The 23,771-nt window shown below is 47.0% G+C and overlaps 1 protein-coding gene across 4 annotated transcripts in view; it reads right to left on the bottom strand.

Moving 5' to 3' along the window:
• Positions 1-23,771, bottom strand: part of CEP63 (centrosomal protein 63) — a 379,989-nt gene that overhangs the window by 315,449 nt on the left and 40,769 nt on the right. For 3 of the 4 annotated variants that reach the window (XM_069213574.1, XM_069213577.1, XM_069213576.1), the window contains exon 2: positions 4,397-4,473. The exons of the other annotated variant lie outside the window; for it this stretch is intronic. In XM_069213574.1, the coding sequence (XP_069069675.1) occupies positions 4,397-4,443 (47 nt within the window). In that variant the 5' untranslated portion in view covers positions 4,444-4,473. The remainder of the gene's footprint in view (positions 1-4,396; positions 4,474-23,771) is intronic. 4 annotated transcript variants of the gene reach the window in all.

Raw genomic sequence — 23,771 nt, forward strand, 5'->3', positions numbered from 1 at the left:
AAGATAAAAACTGAATGTAATTTTCACAGCCCTTGTTAGATCTGGGTGAGTTCTTCGCACCTTGTGTGTGCACAGCAACTGACATACATATTTCTTTCACAGAAAACAAGAACAGAATGAAAATACAGAGGATTATGTACCAGCTCTTAAAAAATTAGCTCTTATTGGCAGATTTGGGGCTTTACACGGTGAGTTGATACAGGACAAAATTATTATGCATGTAAAAAATTAGCAATTCAGGGTAGATTATGGGTTCTTGGGGACTCAGATTTGAAGGATGTTATAGCACTTGTGCATAAGGCTGAAGAATCTATTAAATGCACTAAAGACATTAGTTGTGAGAGAAATAGTACCAATAAGGATGTTGTAAGAAGGTGGGGCACAGGAAAGATAAGAGCAGGGAGGATGCACTGAAATAAAATGATCCTTCTGATTATAAAAAACTAAGATAAATCTAAGGATAATGGGAGTAAGAAATGTTATAGATGTGGGGGTAAAGAGCACATTGCTTATTCTAAAATATGCCCTGCTGTGAACCAAATGTGTTCCTTTTGTGGTATTAAGGGGCACTTTGCTAGAGTTTGCAAATATAACCAAACTATAGGAAAAGCTGTGAAAGATCTTTGGACTCGGAAATAGAAGAGTACTGATTCGGATGTGAATAATGCGTACTTTCTTAGTACAGGAAATGGCATGTGTGAACTCAGTACCATGTGCAGAAACAAACCAGTATTTAAAATCAAACTGGGTGCTGTAGAGATGCTTATTGCAGCTGATTCAGGATCCCCATACACCATTATTAATATTGGTATGTAACAGGTGAAATTTGTAGGAATGTTAGGGGAGGAATTATTGCCCCCAGATGTAAGACCTGAGAGTTTCAATGGGGATCCCATACGGATTAGGTGGAGGGGGGTGGGGGGGAGGTGCAGGGTTTCATCTGAATTTAAGACGATTGAGACATATGTATATTTTAGAAGAAGGTCCATCTGTACTGGGCTAGATTGACCAGAGGACATTAGACATCATTCTTACTTCCAATAGTCCACAAAAAGTAAAGGTTCTGAACGACAGAGATGCTGAAGAGGAAGATTTGCTGCCTGAGTTTCCTAGTGTATGTTTTGGGAAAATAGGGTTTTTAAAGGGGTTAGCTCATAAGATTTTGCTAAAGGAAGGGGCCATGCCTAAAGTGCATACAGCTAGGTATTCACCTATTATTAACTTGCTCTTCGTTATTCAGGTCCAACACCACCTTCAATTTTTTTTGCTTGTTCCAGCCCAATATATATCCTCCACTACATACACATTACAATCCGTCTGTCTATGTTTAAACACCAAGGGCCTCATTACAACCTTGGCAAGTTGTAACCGCTGTGCCGCCGCCAATGCGGCCGCACTCCCGCCGTGCCCATTCTGACATCCCCGCTGGGCCGGCGGGCGGAAACAGAGTTTCTGCCCGCCGGCCCAGCTGGGATGTGGGCCACAACATGGGAGCCGGCTCCAAATGGAGCCAGCAGTGTTGCGGCTGTGTGATGGGTGCAGCTGCACCTGTCGCGCTTTTCACTATCTGCTGTGCAGACAGTAAAAAGCAGTGTGGGGCTGTGCCTGGGGGCCCCTGCACTGCCCATGCCAAGTGCATAGGCAGTGCCCCCAGGGGCCCGGCGACTCCCCTTCCTGCCAGCCTTTCCATGGCGGTGGACAGGCTGGCGGGAAGGGGGCTCGTAATCCCCTGGGCAGCGCTGCCCTGGCGGATTACAACCGCCGGGACCACCGTGGCGGAAAACTGCTTGTCTGTTGGCGGTGCAATCGCCGAAACAGCCCTGGGGGTCTTTGACCACGAGGGTTGTAATGAGGGCCCAAGTTCCTTTGGAAATATCCCATAACAGAAATCTTGTTGCCTCCATATCCCACCAAATCTACTTCTGCATTCGTCAACTCACTACGACCCACACTCATCCATGTTGCCTTATCAATGAGAGTATAAGGCGAACATGAGTCAGCCCACATGTGTATCACCACTCCATTAATGCTAACCTCACACTTCGGAGGGTTGTACTTGCTCTCTTCTAACACAGAAATATCCACTTGCTCATTCATAGACATAACGTTAAGCATTAATATCTCAATATGGTCATCTTTTGCCTCCTTCCCACTGGAACCACTCTGTTCTCCACCGATCTGGGCACCATCACATAGACAATTTACAGTTTTTCTTTTATATGCCGCTTTCCTTTGATTACATATTTTCGAGAAATGTCCCTTCTTGTCACACGTAAAACATCTAGCATCTCTTGCAGGACAATTAGTTGAAGACGCTAAATGCTTTGTACTTCCACACTTATACCATTTTCTCTTGTCAGCTCCAAAGCACGCTGTGAGGTTATTCTGTTGCATGTCACTGGCGCTCCACACAAAAATCTGCGCGAGCACAGCACAGAGATGTCGGCACGAGTTCTACCACGAGGTAAGCCACATGGTCAGCTGGGGCAAACGCGCGAGAGCTACTGTTAACAGTTACACTGCGTTGCGGTAACAAACATATAATTAAAGTCTGTAAACTTGTCCTGACTCGCCGCAAAATATGCCGTAATGCAATGCGGCACCTCGTCTTCAAATGCAGCACCACAGGACTCCAAATGTATTTCTCCTTTTCTTCCTTCCCTTTTTTTTCACGATCCGATCGAATTCCAAAATAAATATTTTAAGTGACACGAAGCTTCAGACGAATATAGGCCACACTCCCCGTGTCTGCATACCAAAGGGAAATAAATCTTCGTTGCGGGAACACCAAAATTGATTTTTTTTTACGTCCGTCAAAAAAAAAAAAAAAAAACACCATGTCAATACCATATACTCTGCCAGGGTTAATCCTCATCGACCACATCCCATCCTCGTTGCCACTAAAAGAGCCACGTACACAGTGATGTACTACTTCTTCTTTAATCCGAGATCAGATCAACACATCCAACCCTGGCAGATCACAGGAGTAACTGCGTCCACCTCACAATCTTACATCAACATTCCATCTCGTTGCTAAGTACTTATTAGAACTACAGAACTGTCTCCAACAATAATACACACATCTTATTCCCAACTATAATACAACACCAATAAAATACAATGGACTACAATGTGACTTGAATAATTATAAACGGCTAGGTAAAGCAGACGGCATTTCATCAGATCACGATCCCCACGGTATTAGCATTGGAGCTGGATGTACTCTATATACATAATGCAATGGATCAAGGTTATATGCTGTGTGCCATTCTAAGTGACAGTTATTTAATGGATGGATGTAAATAGATATTATCCCTTGGATGGAATTCCTCTCTCTCTATATATATTTTATATTCCATGGGCAATCAATTTGCGCCCTGAGGCAGGTGTGTGACCTTCTGGTCACTTGACACCAAGACGTACGTTGGGGCGCCTTGGAATTTTTGGATTGGGAAATTGTATTATTGGATATCTACAACTTATAAAGTAAAGGAATATATAAGGATTGCATAAAGAACTTTTGAAGGAACATTTGGAATTGGAGAAACATTTATGGTCTCAGATAGACATTTAATATTATATGCATGTTTGATTTAATGGATTCCAGTGTTTCCCCCTAAACAATACGGGTTTACATGTGTATCCTCTAAGTACTTGTCCACTTTTTTATGTAATTTTTATTGATGTATGAGTGAGGTGTAATTGAGTTGGAATGAAGGTAGAGAGAGATGTTTTCCATTTGTTTTACTTTAGAGTGTTTGTGTATATATATATATATATATATATATATATATATACACACACACACACACACACACACACAATTAGTAGGCATTTTTTGAGAAATAATAAATTATTTATCTTCTTTTGTGTATAACTTTATGTTCTAACAATTGTTGTGCTCAACGTTGATTATATTCTTTTAGAATTCCTGTTGGAACCTTTAATAGGAGGTGGGTTATTTTTCCTTGGTATCTGCCTGAAGTAGCACACAAGCCAATAAAATACAATGGAATACAATGTGACTTGAATAATTATAAACGCCTAGGTTTCATTTGTTTTGCTTCCTTCAGAAGGTAGATAGCATTTCAATAACAAATTCATTTCACGCTCACAATCAAGCTGAAGTGCCACAATCCTGACCTATGCATAAAGCACACTTGCAACCTCAAGCATTTTCAATGTAAACCATAGGTATGTTACTACAGTGACAATGGATTTCACATCACATCAAAAGATATGGCATGACAACCTAAACTTTTCTTTGACATGTCATGTATTTATTTCATGTGGAAGCAGAAGCTCTGTCACTAGTATCATGTCTAAAGCTTAAATACAGTTAATTCATTTAAAGCAGAACATCAATTGGAATTCATGGTTCTTTGCTATCACTCACCCATTTTCCTCTCGTTGACGAATGCCTTCCAGCAAGGCCTCCATCATATGAGTATACTCTTAATTCAAACAGGACAGCTGAAAACGAGAAAGGGAAAGAATATATATGTTTCCCAGTTCACATACCCCGGAAAACTAAAGCTATAAAGTGCTTCCTGAAATGATGACACAATGTGTTTTATGTGCTTTCGTTTTATATCACTTTCCAGTTGTTACATTTGAGCTAGGCTCTCCACACTGCATTAATCTTGTAAAATCCACAGTTGACATGTAATGTGAAGAATACCATAAGCCTCCAAGCTAATTCCTCTCCGCCTTCTAAGTTGGAAATGCTAGCCAGCGCACAATAAGTCTATGAATATTACAGTGCTGATTTATAAATGCACAATCAAGTGTTTTTTATACGTTTTTAATTGTCACTCTGAGGTTCAAGAAAAGGATTCTTGGAAAGATTTGTGAAGAGAACTTACCCAATATGGTTAAATCATACAAGGAGGTCAAATGCTGATGATACAACTGACATTGTGAATCCAAGCTGCCCATGTCAAATGAAGAGATGGTCAGGCCTACCCTAAACGGCTACAATTCATAACAACTCAGACAGCTTAAAAAAGCTGGGTTGGAACAAAACAGTTGTATTCTGTGAAGGATTGGACAAGTGAATCATTCAGAGCCTTGTATCAAACTCTTTAAATGTCAAAGGGGCCATCCACTGTGGAAAAAAAACATTTCCTTTGCCCAGCCCTGCATTTCTAACAATCATCCACAACAGGCATTCTAAAATACTGATTTGTTTGAGGACGCCTGCATGGGGTTTGAGCTGAATTGTGACATTATCAATTGGATGACCTCTTCAAGGCTTTCTTCATTTATAACATTTGGGGCAGATAGCCAGTTGATGCTTAATCCTTCATAATGCCCTCCTAACTTCTCTGCCCAGCTGATGCACAGGTCAAATGTGACCCTTTCTTTTCAGCCACATATGAAGGACTGTAAAGATACAACAAGTTTTTATTTAGCTCTGGAGGGATCTGAGAAAATAGACCAAGTACGGCAAAATGTGCTTTTGATAAAAAAAATTAAAAAAGCAGGGCAACAAGGTGTGTGTTTTTTTTTTTTGTAAAAGCTGCCTTCATAAAAGATTTGCTGTGCTAAGCAGCTCTCTTCTCTGCTTTCCAAAGCAGGGTAAGCAGAAAAATGCTTAATTTCTCATCACTGTTTTGCATTATTGTATGTGATTGACATTATATGCTATTTTTACACATTGTACACACTGGCAATCCTTGGGTTAACCAAATGAGAAACCCATGAGTGATCCCAGACATAGGCGGTCATTACAACATTGGCGGTAAAAGCCACTTACCGCTGTGCAGAAGACCGCCAACACACCCGCAGAATTCCGCCACAGCTATTATGAACCACAGCACGGAATCCGTCAATATTCAGACACCCACACAAGTCCGCCACACCAATGGTCAGTGATAAACTGGTGAAAACAAAACCTCCACCGTCATGCCAACAGAAATACGCCCACACTATCATGACCCATGAATCCACACGGCGGTCTTTCAACCGCGGTATTCCATTGGCGGTACAGACCGCCGCGCTCAAAATACACACACACATATCCAAAACACTACCACATTGGACAATTCGAAATACACACACCTGCTACACATACACACACCACTCCCACACGCCCAATACAATATAAAACACCCACCCACATCACCCACAAACCCCTACGACCACAATTGAGAATGAAGCACAGAGAGAGACACCACCATCAACAATACTAGCATCCACAGACACACAACACCATCACCCACATAACTTCCACGCACCTCACACGACACCCCACTACATATCAGCACACCTATCACCACACACACCACCCCACACATCACCCACACCACCCCATGGCACGGCAAAGACATCCCAGATTCTCGGAGGAGGAGCTCAGTGTCATGGTGGAGGAAAACGTCCGGGTAGAGCCACAGCTATTCGGATCACAGGTGCAGCACACCTCCATTGCAAGGAAGATGGAGCTATGGCGCAGAATAGTGGACAGGGTCAACGCAGTGGGACAGCACCCAAGAAATCGGGATGACATCAGGAAGAGGTGGAACGACCTACAGGGGAAAGTGCGTTCCGTGGTCTCCAGACACCACCTTGCGGTTCAGCGGACTGGCGGCGGACCCCCACCTCCTCCCCCACAACTAACAACATGGGAGGAGCAGGACTTGGAGATTCTGCATCCTGAGGGCCTTGCAGGAGTACCTGGAGGAATGTACTCTGGTAAGTCAAATCTTAACTATTACATCCCGCACCCTACCTGCATGCCATCACATACCCCCACCCTCACCCCCATCACTCCAACTCCTCACAAATGTCCCAACATCACAAACCACACATCCCAACACCAAGCCCTGCATGCAACAACAAAGCTTGGACACCCATCACTAAAGCATGCTCACTGCACATACCCATACACCCCCCTAAACCATCATCACACAAGGTCCCACACAGGAAGGCAAGCACTGGAGTACACGGTCACCCACCCATTGCACACCATGGCACACACAGATGTAATAAACATCCTTTTATACCCCTGCAGGACCCCTACCCAACGTCACCGGACAGGAGGGTCCACACATGTCCACACCACCAACAGAAGAGGCCCACAGTGATGACAGCACCTCTGTCCAACTGGATCTAGATGACCAGCCCGGCCCATCGGGGACCTCGGGACAGTCGGTTCCCATCACAAAGTCACAGTCCACTACAGAGCTGCCCCCCTCTGGAAACACCGGCACAGCACAGCACCCACCCAGCGGGCCCATACCTCCGTCCCCAGGACACGTCAATCAGCAGTGTGTCCACCACTACAGGGAACCCAGGATAAACCACCACCCCAACAACAACAGGGACCTGGAGGCAGTGGCAGTGGGCACACGGTACAGGGGACAGAGGCCCAGGAACACAGGGGAACTGGGAGGGCTGCTGTGTGACAGGGGAGGACAGGTCAAGGGAGCCCACTCTCCACTTTCCAACATCATGGGAGTCTACCACCACTCCCAGGAGACGATGGCAACGGTACTGGCCAAGTTTAAGGAGACCCAGCGCCTGCAGGAGGAACAGTATTTGGGCTTCAGGGAGGAACTCAGAGCCATCAATTCCACCCTGGGCACCATCGTAGGAGTGCTGAAGGAAGTACTCAACATCAGGAAGGACACTGTGGCACTACAAGGGGCCCCTGACACTAGCCTGGAGGATGAACTGCCCACCACCTCCGCCGGCGCTAGTTGACAGGAGGCACCGCCACAGGACCACCACACCAGCACCTCACCCCCTGCAGAGGGAGAACCACCCCGCAAACGGTCCATTAGATCCAGGACAAAGACAGAGAATGATGCCAAGACCCCCGCCAAGAAATGAGACCACCCTGAATGTCATCCTTCTGTCCCACTTTGTCACCCTGTCCATCCTTAAACTGCCCCAGCTCCACTTCCTATGCCCATTTGGGCAATGCACTTGTGAGACTAATAGACTGGAATCTGCCATGGACATTCCTCCACCATCACCCCTCACCATTTTGCTACCCCCTCCAATATTGAGCACTAAAATAAACACCCTTAAAGCACAAAACAATCTGGAGTCAGTCTGTGATTTCGGAATAGTGTATTAGCAATTACAGTGTCAAAAAGCTCTTTCATTTGTAATGTCAACATACCTATGTCACACAGATCTAGTCCATGAGGAATCAAAGCAGATGTCACACAGTGGGACCCACATCTGTGAAATCGTAAGGGAAAGTGACAACTCAGTGACCATACACTGGGTGAAAAGGACAGACAGTAGAGAGGTAGTAGTGTTAAAGTACATGTAGTAGGCAGGTTTGTATTCTTACCTGTGTTTCACTGGAAATATTGCTGGATCACTGAGTCCTTGTTGTCCATGTCTTCTTCTTCTACTTCCTCGTCTTCACTGTCCACAGGCTCCACAGCTGCAACAACACCACCATCTGGACCATCCTCCTGCAGAAAAGGCGCCTGTCGTCGCAAAGCTAAGTTGTGAAGCATACAGCAGGCCACGATGATCTGGCACACCTTCTTTGGTGAGTAGAATAGGGATCCACCTGTCATATGGAGGCACCTGAACCTGGCCTTCAGGAGGCCGAAGGTCCGCTCGATTATCCGCTGTGTTCGCCCATGGGCCTCATTGTAGCGTTCCTCTGCCCTTGTCCTGGGATTCCTCACTGGGGTCAGTAGCCATGACAGGTTGGGGTAACCAGAGTCACCTGCAAATGGCGAGGGACAACAGTTAGACACACACTAACCTGTAGGGATAACCCCAGACCCAGACAACCATTCCCACTGTCTTGCTTCCATGTGCTCACCTAATAGCCACACACGGTGCCTCTGGAGTTGACCCATCACATAAAGGATGCTGCTATTCCGCAAGATGTAGGCGTCATGCACTGAGCCAGGGAACTTGGCATTAACATGGGAGATGTACTGGTCTGCCAAACATACCATCTGTACATTCATGGAATGGTAACTCTTCCGGTTTCTGTACACCTGTTCACTCCTGCGGGGGGGACCAAAGCCACATGGGTCCCATCAATGGCACCTATGATGTTGGGGATATGTCCCAGGGCATAGAAATCACCTTTCAATGTAGGCAAATCCTCCACCTGAGGGAAAACGATGTAGCTACGCATGTGTTTTAGCAGGGCAGACAACACTGGACAACACGTTGGAAAACATAGGCTGGGACATCCCTGATGCAATGGCCACAGTTGTTTGAAACGACCCACTTGCAAGGAAATGGAGCACTGACAGCACCTGCATTTGAGGGGGGATTCCTGTGGGATGGCGCATAGCCGACATCAGGTCTGGCTCCAGCTGGTACACAGTTCCTGGATTGTGGCACGGTCAAGCCTGTAGGTGATAATCACATGTCTTTCCTCCATTGTTGACAGGTCCACCAGCGGTCGGTACACCAGAGGATGCCGCCATCTCCTCACATGTCCCAGCGGATGGTGCCTATGAAGGACAACAGCGAGCACAGAGTCAACCAACTCAGAGGTACGTACCCACAGCTTACACAGAACACGAATCATAATCCAAAAAGTGGCCTGTATGTGTGTTGAGTCTAGGCCTAGGTATGTGTGACGCAGTTAAAAATGAAGCCATGTGGGCCCCTGAAATGGCGGCTGCCTGTCCTCTAAAGTGGGACAATGGGATGTGAGGTAACTGCACTGGCGTTGTACACTGTCGCGATAGGCGATCAAAGACCGCGGCGCAATGCTGCATTGGTTAACATTGGACCCTATGGGTCCCATGAGCCAATGACGATGTACGCCGGAGGTGACGGTACGCACCGCCGCGGACGTGACCGCCATTTTCTATCTGTTCAATCACTCAATACCTGATCTTCGAGAGGAGAGGACCTACACTGCAAGTGCTGCTGTGACCTCGGTCTGGAAGAGACAATGGCTCGAGTGTCTGGGGAAAGGGCCCCTGCCTTCACATCGGAGGAGTTGGAGAAACTCGTGGACGGGGTCCTCCCCCAGTACACGCTTCTCTACGGTCCTCCAGACAAACAGGTAAGTACACTGGGGAGTATGCTGTATGGGCTATGCCTGTGTGTAGTGGGGTGGATGTAAGAAGGTGGGGGGAGATTGCGGCATGCTTGAAATGACGGTGAGTGCATGTGCCACATGGCAAGGGTAGGGATGGGGGCCAATGACTGTGACGGTGCAGTTGGTAATAAGTTTCTCTTCCCCCTGTACAATTCATGTAGGTCAGCGCCCACCAGAAAAAATATATTTGGCGTGCCATCGCCAAGGATGTCCGGACCCTGGGGGTCTACCACAGACGGAGCACCCACTGCCGGAAAAGATGGGAGGAAATTTGCCGCTGGAGCAAGAAGACGGCGGAGGCTCAGCTGGGAATGGCCTCCCAACGTGGGAGGGGTGCCCTTCGCACCATGACCCCCCTGATGTTCAGGATCCTGGCGGTGGCATACCCGGAGTTGGATGGGCGCTTGAGGGCATCACAGCAGCCACAAGGGGGTGAGTACACTCTCATCCTGGTGATTTTGCACACAGTGGAGGGGTCTGGGTGGGGGAGGTGGGCTGTGGGTTTCCCTGGGCCAGGGCGAGTTTCGTAGGCAAGGTCCCCTCCGTAAGGCAGGCCATGTGGCACCCCACCCCACCTCTGTAGAGTGCCAAGTACACCTAGTCATGCCCCTGTGTCATCCATGTGTGCAGATGTTGTCCATAGCCTAGTAGGCCATTTCCCAGGGATTGAACAGTGGAGCCCAACAGCGCGGCGTAGTGCAGGGGGCTTCTGTGTCTGCCAACGGTAGCGGTAATGCATGCACTCAACATGTCTTTCTTCTGTCGTCCTCCCCCCCTTTTTGTGGTCTCCCTGTTCTTGTGTGCATTAGCATCATCAGGCGGAGGAGCAGTGGCACCGGAGCACGAGGGGGCTGCATCCCACATGGCCATGGAGGCCCACACTATGGACTCAGACTTCACCAGTGGGATGGAGGGCAAGGGGGGCTCCACGGCGGGGACAGGAGCTGTGACCAGCGACACAGACTCATCCTCTGATGGGAGCTCCCTTGTGGTGGCGGCAGCATCTGTGCCCCCCCCATCTACAGGTACAGCCGCCACCCCCCCACCATCACCGCCCTCCCAGCAGCCCCTCAGCACTCAAGCACTGCTGAACAGGGCACCGCCGCTCCAAGCACCGCTGAACAGGGCACCGCCGCCTCAAGCAGCGCTGGCCCATGAGCGCCCAGGGCACTGACGCTACTGAGTCCGTCACGAGCAGGATGAAGCACTCTGGGCACCATGCCCACTCCAGAAACAGTGGAGACTGTCATCCACTACCATAGTCCTTAGCAGGATTTAGCACTCTGGGCACAGAGCCCCCTCCAGAACCAGTGGAGACTGTCATCCACTACCTCTGTCCTTAGCAGGATCAAGCACTTTGGGCACAAGGCCCCCTCCAGAACCAGTGGAGAGATACATCCACTACCTCTGTCCTTAGCAGGATGAAGCACTCTGGGCACAAGGCCCCCTCCAGAACCAGTGGAGAGATACATCCACTACCTCAGTCCTTAGCAGGATGAAGCACTCTGGGCACAGAGCCCCCTCCAGAACCAGTGGAGACTGTCATCCACTACCTCTGTCCTTAGCAGGATGAAGCACTTTGGGCACAAGGCCCCCTCCAGAACCAGTGGAGAGGTACATCCACTACCTCTGTCCTTAGCAGGATGAAGCACTCTGGGCACAAGGCCCCCTACAGAACCAGTGGAGAGATACATCCACTACCTCTGTCCTTAGCAGGATGAAGCACTCTGGGCACAAGGCCCCCTCCAGAACCAGGGTAGAGATACATCCACTACTTCTGTCCTTAGCAGGGTGAAGCACTCTGGGCACAGAGCCCCCTCCAGAACCAGTGGAGACTGTCATCCACTTGAAAGACTGTGGCTTTGCACTCCCCAGGATGGAACAGTGGGCAACCCACCCACTGTAGAGACTTGAGAGACTGTGGCTTTGCACTCCCCAGGATTGAACAGTGGGCAACCCACCCACTGTAGACACTTGAGAGACTGTGGCTTTGCACTCCCCAGGATGGAACAGTGGGCAACCCACCCACTGTATAGACTTGAGAGACTGTGGCTTTGCACTCCCTAGGATTGAACAGTGGGCAACCCACCCACTGTATAGACTTGAGAGACTGTGGCTTTGCACCCCCCAGGATTAAACAGTGGCCATGTGGCCCTCTCGTGGATTTGGCGTTGTGCACTCAACCGGCTGAGGTGCCCCTGCCTTTCCCTCCCCCTGAGGTGCCTGTTTTCTTGCTCTCTGATGCCCCTGCAGTGATCTCCCCATCATGGTCGGGGATCTTGTGTGGGCCTCGCCCATACCGTGTGGGCCCAGTGTTCCACAGACTTCGTTGGAGCACTACCTGGAGTACTAAGCTTGTTGTATATTTTGTTTATGGTGTATATATATATATTTTTGCGTACTTGATTTTAATATGTTACAATAGTTACACTAATTTTCTTTTGTCTTTGCATTCTTCCGGGGGGATTGGGGTTGTAACTATCATGTATAAATAAGTATTAGTGTGTGTGTTGCAGTGGGTGAGGGTGTTGCATGTGTGTGTCCCTGTTTTTTCCCTCCCCCCTCCCCTGTGTCGTAGGTGCAGTACTCACCGTGGTCTTCGCCGCCGGCGTTCGTGCTCCTGGTAGAGGAGCAGGAAGACTATCGCAGGGAGAATTTGGAGTTCCGGCTCCATGGTGTCCTGGTTCCTTGTGGGGTGTGTAGAGGTGAGCGTTTTCCCTTCGAAGTCCTGTTTCCACCGTGTTTTTATCCGCGGTGAATCCCCCCCGGAAAAGGTGGCGGATTGGTAGGTTGTGATATTGTGGGCGTTATTTTGTCTTCCGCCTGTCTGTTGGCGGTGACCGCCAGGCTGTTTGTCTGTACCGCCGTGGCGGTCGGAGTGTTAAAGTGGCTGTCTTTGTTGGCGGTTTCCGCCACGGTCGTAATTCCAATTTTTTTACCACCGGCCTGTTGGCGGTCTTACCGCCGCTTTAACACCGACCGCCAGGGTTGTAATGACCACCATAATCTATTTCCGAAAACTGAAAGACATCCTGAATCCTGCAATGTGTCAATTATGTAAATTTATAAAGGTTTTGCCAAATGATTTTTGAATTCAATGGTGACAATGTTTATAACTGTCCATTTTTAGATTAATGGCTGATCTATGATATGAACATACCATCACATTCCCCAGACTATTAAGGTGGCAGAGATGTAATTTTAGTCACTCCAAAACATGCAATAATTAAGTGCCAAAAACTGAGTATCACAACAAAAAAAACATGGATATCAAGGAGAAGGTAAGCATTAACTATACCCATGAACCTCAGTTTAAGGATATATCTCATTCGTACAACAAAGAATTGTGGAATATCCAAGATGTCATGTGATTGTAAGCGACTTTTTGCAAAAAGTGTTTTTGTGGATGTTAGTAACTCAAACGATTCAAAAATGGCCTATAACCTTACACAAATAGTAACTTACATCAGTGGGTTACCATGTCTAGCAGGGCAGTTACAGAACAAAACAACAGAAACATCAAGTGACTTTATCAGGAGAGAACCTTTTGGCAAATTGCATGTGCCTGCAGTATTTGGGCCATCCACCAAATAGCACCACGAAAACCGTAACAACCCCAACCATTTGTAAAAACTGGACATTTGTAACTCCATAAGGGTGTAGCTTTGAAGGATTTCATTAATTTTAGTTACCCAAAAAGCTTAGAAAATGACAAGCTATGGCTAACACAAATTAATTTCCTCATATTTAGAAACTGGAAAACAAATGTGTTGTCAAAGGCAATAGTCCAACAATTCTGCCTTCCCAAAGGTGTGCATGGCAATATCATGGGAGACAGAAACAGGCCAAAATGGGATTTACTTGTTGGAGGTCCTCTCACATAAGATATAACCTTCCACCCGTGGGATACTGTTTTTACAAGGAGAAATGTGTGAATGTATGATGACAGGACCTTTGTCGATGTCAGCAAATTTCAGTCTACGTGACAATTTTTTTTTTGCTGTAGGTTGGCATTTTGCAAGGCCTTAATAGATAGGAAAATTGGCAACCAATGCAGGAGGGCATTCACTTTGATTTTTCAGTGTCTCCAGTTTTGGAGTATAACCAGAGCACCAGGTGCACATGGGTCCAAAGTCTATAGAAATCCCACTAGCAAAATTTCAATTAAAAAAGAGCATCCAAATGAACTGCATTATACACATTCATACATGTAGTATACTGTTCACCAGGTATCATTTGCAAGATCTAGGCCGATAGGACATATGCTGCTGGTAATAAACACACAGCTGTGTTGCCTGCCTAGTAATTGTGAAGAAATATAACTTTTTGCCAATATTCAATGCTTGCTGTGCATTATAGGTAAATGCAACTTACATCGGACATGCATGTCACACCTCATTTGTTACTCAGAATTCTCCAGACCACTGTGTCCCAATCTGCAGGGTCACAAAAATCCTGGTTTATGTTTATCCGAGATGGAAATATGTGTATTTTCACAATTCATAAAATTATGTTTGGAGAAAAACAGTTGCATTTCCAAAATATTTTTGAATCTTAGTGATAAATTATGTGGTGTTGGGGAGCCTTGTTACTAAAATTATCACCTAGCTGCCACGAGCACTGCAGCTATGTTTGTTATGTATTACTTATGTAAAGGGATTCCAAATTGACAAATTAAGGGGGATATTACAAGTTTGGCGAACTCAGGACCGCCATGCTGGCAGTTGCGGTCATATAGCCAACAGGCTGGTGGAGAAGATCCTCATATTATTACCATAGCGGTAACAGAATACAGATAAACCACCGCCGGCACCGCCAGTTTAGTCAGGCCGCCGCGATCAACGGTAGCCACCTTCAGGCCGGCAGACCATGTTTCCATCTGACATATATTACAAGATAGCATACCGACAATGTTTCCGCTGCGGCCGCACCACCGCGGAAACCCTGGCGGAAACCAACTATATAAAAGGAGACACTTACCTTCAAGAAGCCATACTCGTCCAGAGCTGCCATGGAACCAGAACTGCACGTCTTCCCGCTCCTCCTGCTCACCCAAAGACTTCGGAACCAGCGACGACCACCATACAACCATGAGTACACATACTTACCTGTCACTGTTGTAAATTTTTTAAGTACCTACGCACACACAACATAACAATCGTGAATGGTTGGCGAGGGCCACACACACACATAACCTCACACCGACACACAGCCACATACCCACACGCACATACATATTAGTCACACTACAGCTAACCCACACACACACGGATGAAACACACACCAACCCCAGATACACAGCACTGGCACACACAACACCACCAAAAGACACAAATACACCACAAGCGCAATACCACCAAAGTATCAAGCACCCACAATAAACACCACCATTTGACAAATCATACATACAACATACCAACACCAGAGAACGAACACACACAATCACACATCCAAACGAGGCATACTTCAAACCCGCTAACACACAAGACAACGGGTCTGACAAACCTATCTCCATACACATACACGCACACCGCAAAATCCCAAAAAGGCACGCAACACTGCAAATAACATGTTTACACAAACACCACATAATACCAACACAACAATATGTCCCCAACATACACATGCCCATCACACAATACACATCCATCACTGGGGGACAAGTGCACTGCACACAACCACACATGCTGCCCAAACACAACTGGTAGCACAAGCAGCACTGACACAAAATGTACTCACACACAAACAAAATCAGCCAAGACGAAAACTGCCCTAAGAAAATAGTAGCAGAACAAATATGTAACCTATGAACCAACAATGGGTTGGCCGTGATATATATATATATATATATATATATATATATATATATATAAATAGTAAAAAAGATATAATTACATTATAATATACAAAGAAAAAAGCCATAGGCCAGTCCAAATCTCACAAGAGAAAGTTGCACATATGGCACTTGTATCTGCCCCTAACTTGACTCCTGACTGCCATGTAACCTCCACAGCTAGGGATATCAAGGGGGTAGCAGGCACCTCAGGGATTTGGGAGGTGGGGGGGGAGAGGGGTTGGGCTTAGGGTTGGCAGGGGGATCTTTGAGCTTGGGTTGGGCGGAGGGCTTAAGTTGAGGCTTACAGGAGGGTTGGGAACCCTTGGGAGGGGCAGACTTCTTGGTGGGGGAGGGGCATGGGTACTTGCAGGGAGGAAGGGGAGGTGGAAGGGCTGGACTTTTATGAGGGACACAGAGCGTTTTGGGGTCACACGGGGTGGGAGAGGAGTAGGGCAAAGGTCTAACTCAGAGAGGAAAGCTTTCTTTGACACACAGGCACGGTCATGGCAAAAGGGTTTGGGTGTGGGGGAGAGCGAGTGGTTGTCTGAGGTGTTTTGATGGATGTCTTGGATGCATGTGTGTGCGATGTATGCTTGAGAGTGCTGGGTGTCTGTTGGGTGGGTGAGTGTGAGTGTATATGGTTCTTAGGAGGAGGCGGGGTGGAGATGCTGGAAGATGCCGTGGTGGATGGGTGAGTGTCTGTTGGGGTGGTGACTGTAGGCATGGTGGATGTGCTGCATATAGGCATGTCTGGTTGTGGTGTCTGCGGATGTGGTGACCGGGGCAGGTGTCTGAGGGGCTGCTATTGTGCTGATTGTGGGTAAGATAGGTGGTGTGGCTGTATCAGTGAATGTTGGTGAGGTGACTGCAGGTGTGTCAGGTGTTGTGTATGTGGTGCTGCGGGTGGTGGGGGTGTCAGGGCAGCTAGTGACTGTTGATGTGTCTGCAGGTGTATGTTGCTTGTGTGCATGCCTGTGGTGGGTCTTGTGGTGCTAGTTTTTGTCAGCGCGACCCTTGGATGTTGAGCTGGATGCATGCCTGTAAGTGTGTGTGCTGTGGCTGAGTCGGGGAAGAGGGGCTTGAGATTGGGATGGGGAAAGGGGTAGGGGGGGGATGGAAGACAAAGGGCAACTGGCTGCCGGCATTGTGAAGGCCAGAGCCTGAAATTATCTCTATAGGCCAGCCACTCCACCATGAATGCCCTCCAGGAACGCATTCCTCTGTTATATCTGAGTTGCCAATCCTTGGATGGCATTCACGTTGGTCGACTGACCCTAAGAGATCAACCTCAGAAGATCAATAGCCTCTTCAATAAGGGCAGCAGGACTGACAGGGGCAGAGGTACCTGCAGCAAAGGAGACACCCACCCTCGTGGGTGAACAGGCACAGACACCTCAGTGGGAAGCTATAGGGAGGGCAGTGGTAGAAAGGGGGTGACAGACAAAGAGGATGCTTGGGTCGTCCCAGATGGGTCTGCCACCGCCAGGGACTGTCCACTGAAAGAGGATTCCGAAGATAATATGCTAGATCTAGTCTCCCCCGTGGCACTCCCCTCACTATCTGGGCCACTGGGTCCCTCGCCGTCAGTGGTATCAGCACTCCGGGTCCCGTGGCCAGCAACTTCCCCACTTGCCTGTGCCCCATCTCCTTTGCCTGATGATGCTAACGCACACAAACAGAGAGAGAGGGAGGGAGAGAGAGAGGGGGGTCATCACATTCTTCACATATACACATTACAACATGCACAACTGTAGGTATACATCTCCTGGCAAGGTCATACCATGTTGTACCCCACAGATCCTACATCATGTCAAAACATGTTACTACTATCAAAACATTTGACATCTCTCTCACCGACATCATAATCCATGTAAGGTAGTACAACCGGAGCATCTCATCAAATCACCTGTAAGTCTATGTCAGTATGCTCATCATGCCCTGGCTAAATCTGATATATTGTCCTAATCCAGGACATAATTCTCCATTATCTTATCACTCTTAAGAAATGCTATTGGATGATACCACCATTTCATGCATATTCAGAATCTACACCTGACCAGTCCATGACCATAAGTCGTGTTCCATGCAAGTAAAGACAAGTCTCTTCACAAATGACTCAGCGCCCGCCATTCCAATCACATGCCTAGATGATCCCTATGTACATATATGTCACAATGGCAACAATCTCTGATAAAAGCACATGTGGCAGTCCCATACAGTTGCCATCACATTTTTTACCATCCTTGTCTGGAGAACAGCTATGTCACTACATGTACCAAATCTTAGAGGAATACCTGCAGTCACTATTCACATATATTCCTTATCACACCAGAAAGGCATGTACAGCTACAGTGGCCTACCTAGCACACATGAGACATCCACTGACAATCACACAGAACATAGGTACAACAACTAAACAAAGGACAACCTACTAATTCCTCATAGGGCACATTATATTCCACCTGGTACCTACCCCCTTGTGGCTGCTGTGCTGCTCACAAACGCCCATCCACCTCAAGGTAGGCCACCGCCAAAATGCGGGCCATTAGGGGGGTCAGGGTCCAACGGGTACCCCTCCCTTGTTGGGAGGACATCCCCAGCTAGACCTCAGCGGTCTTCCAGGCCCAGCGTCTCAGGTCCTCCCACCGCTTTCTGCAATGGGTGCTCCACCGGCTGTGGACCCTTAGGGTCTGCACCTGCTTGGCGATGGCACGCCAAACCCCCTTCTTCTGATGGGTGTTGACCTGCATGGATGACCCAGACAAAAGGAGAAGGTCATGTACACATGCGCGATACCACTAGGAGTGGTCAGTACACATCAGTCACAGGAAGTAGGCACACATACCAATTGTCTCTGCACACAGGCCTCCACGTTATGCCATCTGCCTGCATCAACACCCTCGCAAGTTCACATGCCCGATGCAACGCCACACAGAAAACCTATTGCACATAGCTAGGGCAATGGACTCACCTGCTCCTCTGGTGCCCCATATAGAGGTCCATACAGGGGTAGGACCTCCTCCACAAGCCTCTCAAGCTCCTGCGTGGTGAAGGCAGGTGCCCTATTACCAGCAGGACGTGGCACAATGGCTCCCAGTGGTAGTACACAGCAGCTCATGCCGTAGAGGTCTTGCTGGTAACTGTGTCAGGAATCAAGTGAGCAATAGTGCAGAAGATGGCGGTCACAGCCACCACGTACATGACCATCACCGCCAGCATACACTGCCATTGGTCCAAGTCCGCCAAAGATACCAATGGTAAGTTACAGAACGGTTGCGACCTCCTATCGCCATGACTACTTCTGCCGGCGGACTTAGGTCACTGCCACCTGACCAGTCCACTAGGTCAGGCGCCTGCCATTTTGGGCACATTTCAAAGATGGAAGTGTATTCTAATATGCGTCGTTCACTTAATCCCCTAAGGTGCAGTATATCTGTATGCAGTGCCATCATGTTTGTGTACCATAATGTGCAAATGTGAAGTAAAAGCTGTGTTGCATGAGTAAATATGGTGATAAACATGTACAGCTACTTTCAGTTGCTTAGTCCACAGAAAGACATTGATCTTTACCAAAACATATGTGTGATTAGTGCAGAACAACTAAGTCTTACACACATATGTTCTAACAGGAGTATCACAGGTCCAATCCCATTGCCATAGTTGCCAATATAGCCAAAGAGGGTGAAATTGATGCATGTCTATGGGCTGTAATGTATTTGTCAGATGTGCTAGGTGTCCTATACAGATGTTAGGTGTGAGGTAATTAACAAAGTGTACATGATTTGTGCATACTGCATAAATCATAGTATTTTCACTTCTCTCAACCTAGTTATCCTGCCATGAGGAGAGTGAGACAACCACTAGTGTAGCGTCCACTAGTAGGCCTGGACCCCATGGATGAAAGACATGTCATCCAGACATACTGTCATACCATCGTGGATCCATGTTCTCAGCTGAAGCCAGATCTGAAGCATGCCATTCGCAATCCCTATGGCATACCTCCCATCATTCAGGTCAGTGCTACACTTCCTGGCCAGAGGCTCCTTTCAGAATACAGTGGCTTTAACAGCGGGGATGTCTTAGCCTATGTTCAGTCTGGTTTTGAAGGATGTACTGTGTGCATTGTTGAGACACCTGGACAGCTACATCAGGTTTCCCCACCAAGCGGATTTGGCCTATGTGAAGACGGACCTTTATGAGATGGGTAACATTCCTTATGTGGTAGGAGCCATTGATGGCACCCATGTAGCCTTGGTCCCTCCCACTGCAAATGAACAAGTGTATAGGAACAGGAAGAACTACCACTCAATCAACGTTCAGGTGGTGTGTGTGGCAGACCAGTACATCTCACAATTCACAGCCAAGTATCCAGGATCTGTGCATGATTCTTACATCATGCGGAACAGCAATGTCCCACAGCTAGTGGCACAACTCCACACAGAGAGGGCCTGGCTGGTTGGTAAGTTTCCATTGTAGTGTGTGTAAGTGAGTTATGTCTTCTGTCATCACAATATAGCCAGTCACACATACAGTTTTTGAGTTGTTTTGCCACCGTGTTCACAGGTGAATCAGGCTATCCAAACCGTTCTTGGCTGTTGATACCAGTGAGGTACCCAACCACGCCAGAGGAACTCCATTACAATGAGGCAGACACAGGAGGACTAGGTGTGTAACAGATCGTGCATTTGGGCCCCTGAAGGCAAAATTTAGGTGCATGGAGCTATCTGGAAGAGCCCTCCTCTACTCGCCCCACAAGGTTTGCCAAATAATCGTTCACTGTTGCATGCTCCACGATCTACCCCATAGACGTCAGATACCATTAATAGCAGATGAGGGGGAGGCAGATGGACCAGTGGCTGGAAATGATGATGTGGCAAATGATGAAGAGCAAGAGGAAGAAAGAGCAGGTGACTCTAGGGCGGATCTCATCAATCAGTATTTCAAATGACATACAGTCATGTGAAATGGACCTTTTGTTGAGATGAATGTGCACAACTTGTAGTAGATGGCTGCTATTACACCTCCTTTCTTGCTCCATCAGTGGGAGTATAATGAGCTCCAATGCCTATGTGTGAGTTGTGGTACAGACTGTTAAATTGTAATGTGTACAGGACAGGGTGGTCTGCTTTTTCATGTATTGTAACAGCAGATGATAGCATACACTCCTAGTAAAGACTTGTCTGATTTCAGCTATGTGCTATGCAATCTTCTATCCTCTTTTCATTCCACTCACTGATTTAGCTATATCCTGTTTGCCTCTGCAACCTAGGCTTGAGGTATTCAGTGTCAGTAACCAATGGTTATTGCTGACAGACATGAGAGGTGTACCTGAACGATACCTGGTAAAATAAGATTAGTTTCAATGGGGTGGTACCTTGATAGTTTATCCTTCATACAAGTGGGGTTGTAAATGCTTAGTCCTTTTCTTTTATATGTGGGTTTGAGGAGGATGATGTAAAATGGTGTATAACGTGTCAGGTAAAGTTAGTGTCACATGTATGAAGGTTTGATCATGGCCTCTCGCTTCACAACGGGTGGAGTACTTTGTGATGGCCATGGGACCTAGCTGTGTGGGGCCTATGTTAGTGCATGTTTTAAGTACTGGGTTCCTCTGTCATGTTCTTTTTGTGTGCCATGGGATATGTGATATTGTAGCTATGGTATGGGTATGTGAAGAGCCTCTACCAGGTGATATAAAGGACCTATCTGTGTGCCCCTGCTTTGTAGGTACATTCCCATGGGCCTGTCTTCTATAACCTGTATAAGTGCATTGTATGACACCATGGCTTACATCCTGATGGAACTCTCAGCCATGCTCTATTTGTAAATAGGAATACTGACTATACAATTGTGTTGACCTGGATTTCAACCTCTCTGACATCTGTTCTGTGACATTTCTGTTGCAATGCGCCTCCTGCTGAGAGAGCCCCCGTCTGATCACCATTACACTGGCTGTTTGAATCAGGGGGGCATGACCAGACTACATTTGGCAAGCATGACTATTGTACATGTATTATAAATAAGTCTCCAAGTCTTCCATATTTACTTATTTTGCTGATAAATACAGACCCAAAACAATGTTTTTCCTATCTCTATTTATTTTTAGAAGCAGAAAAATACTGAAAATTATGCTTCTAATGAGTGACTTTCCATGCTGTCTATTGTGAATTCCTAGAAGACACTTAAGGAGATAGACAGCATGGGGAGTTAAAAAACAGCTTAAGATATCTTTAAATGCATATATTAAAATATATTTGTTGTAAATTACTAATATTTTTCTGTGGGGTTACTGTTTTGCTATACTTAGCTGCTGAATTTGCTAAAACGTGCCAGGCATGAAAGTATGAATGCATGTTTATCAGTTAAATAAATGTGGAAACGTACCATTTTTGACTCCACTTAGTCACAAAACACAAAATAAATATGGATAAATACAGACAGAAATATTAAAACATAAATACCATAAAACCGGGAGCCCTAGTTATAAAGGACACATACACAGTAGCTGTGTTTAATTGTGATTTATTGTGCATATCAAAATACTATCAGTTACAACTAAAGTGCACAAATGAAAATCAAAGTGATGAGTGAATTATGGTTGATGTATTCATCAGGATAGGTGCTACCAGTTGGATACACAAGATCAGTGTCCTTGTCCCATGTAAAATTGCTTGTGGAATGGGCCTAATGTTGTGTGGAGTAACGAAACAGGGTGGTATTGATTTCCCTCACGAGCTCCCCTGCAACGGTAGCCAGGTGGGTATTTTGTGCCTGCCACTGCTGCATGGCTTCCTTGTGGTGTTCTCTCAGCAGCCTTTGATTTTCCCCCAACATGGTGATGATTTGGCCCATCCCGTCTTTGGAACTTTGGTAAGCTCCCAAGACATGAGAGATGGTTTCCTGGTCAGTTGTGTCTCTTTGAGGCCCCATCCTCTGGCCCACAGCATCCCTCCCACACACCCTACACCCACGTGCCTGTGCCCCTGGCACAGTGTGCCCACTCACAGTGGTTAGAGATCCATCATTGCTAAAGATGTCAAGGTTAGACTCAGGTTCCTGTACTGTGGGGCACACAATAGATTGAACTTTCCTCGAAACACAGGTTTGGGGCGAATGATCAGCTGTGATGTGGATGCTACAGTGTTGGGAGGAGTTATTGTGGGCAGGGTGAGGCTGAGAGTCATTGACTGACCAAGTGTACCAAATAGCCCAGGTTGTTTGTCAGTGTCCAGACATCCAAGCAACTATGCTTTGCTGCAACTCCATTTTCCTGGCAATAGATGTTTGTTGGACCTGTGCTCCGAAGTTGTGCCTCTACCCTGACAAATTCATCCACCATGACCCGCAACTCATCATCAGTGAAACATGGATATTTTGTGGTGACATGGCAGTGGTTGTGTAGACAGTGTGTGGGGGTGTTGTGACAGCAAGGGTGCAGTGTTAGGTAATTGGTGAAGTGTGGGTGCTGCGATGTGAATTGGAGGCTGTCATTGCAGATTGTGTGTGCTAGTGATGTTTGCATTGTGGTAGTTGTGCTGATCTGGGGTGGGTGCTGAGTGAGATGTGTATGTGTGCCTTTAGTGTAAAAGAGATAAATCTATATTTTTGGCTTCTTGGAGTATCTGAATGGTGTTCTGTTTGCAAATGATTGTGGGTTGTGTTGGGGTATGTTATATAGTGCAGTGAGTGGGTGTGTGGATGTGTGTCAGGTGTGGGTTATTCAAGCTATCAAATGTGGTGTGGTGTTCTGACTGTAGTGAGTTGTGATCGCTGGTGGGTGGATTTTTGTCGGGCTGATGTTGCTCTTGGTGGGACCGCCTCTTTTCCGTTCTCGTGTGTCCTGGCGGTTTCAGATTTTTGGCTATTTTTTGGTGGTCTTCACAGTGTGAGTCA

Source organism: Pleurodeles waltl, chromosome 11 (genome assembly GCF_031143425.1).
Source record: "Pleurodeles waltl isolate 20211129_DDA chromosome 11, aPleWal1.hap1.20221129, whole genome shotgun sequence".
Taxonomy (NCBI): Eukaryota; Metazoa; Chordata; class Amphibia; order Caudata; family Salamandridae; genus Pleurodeles; species Pleurodeles waltl.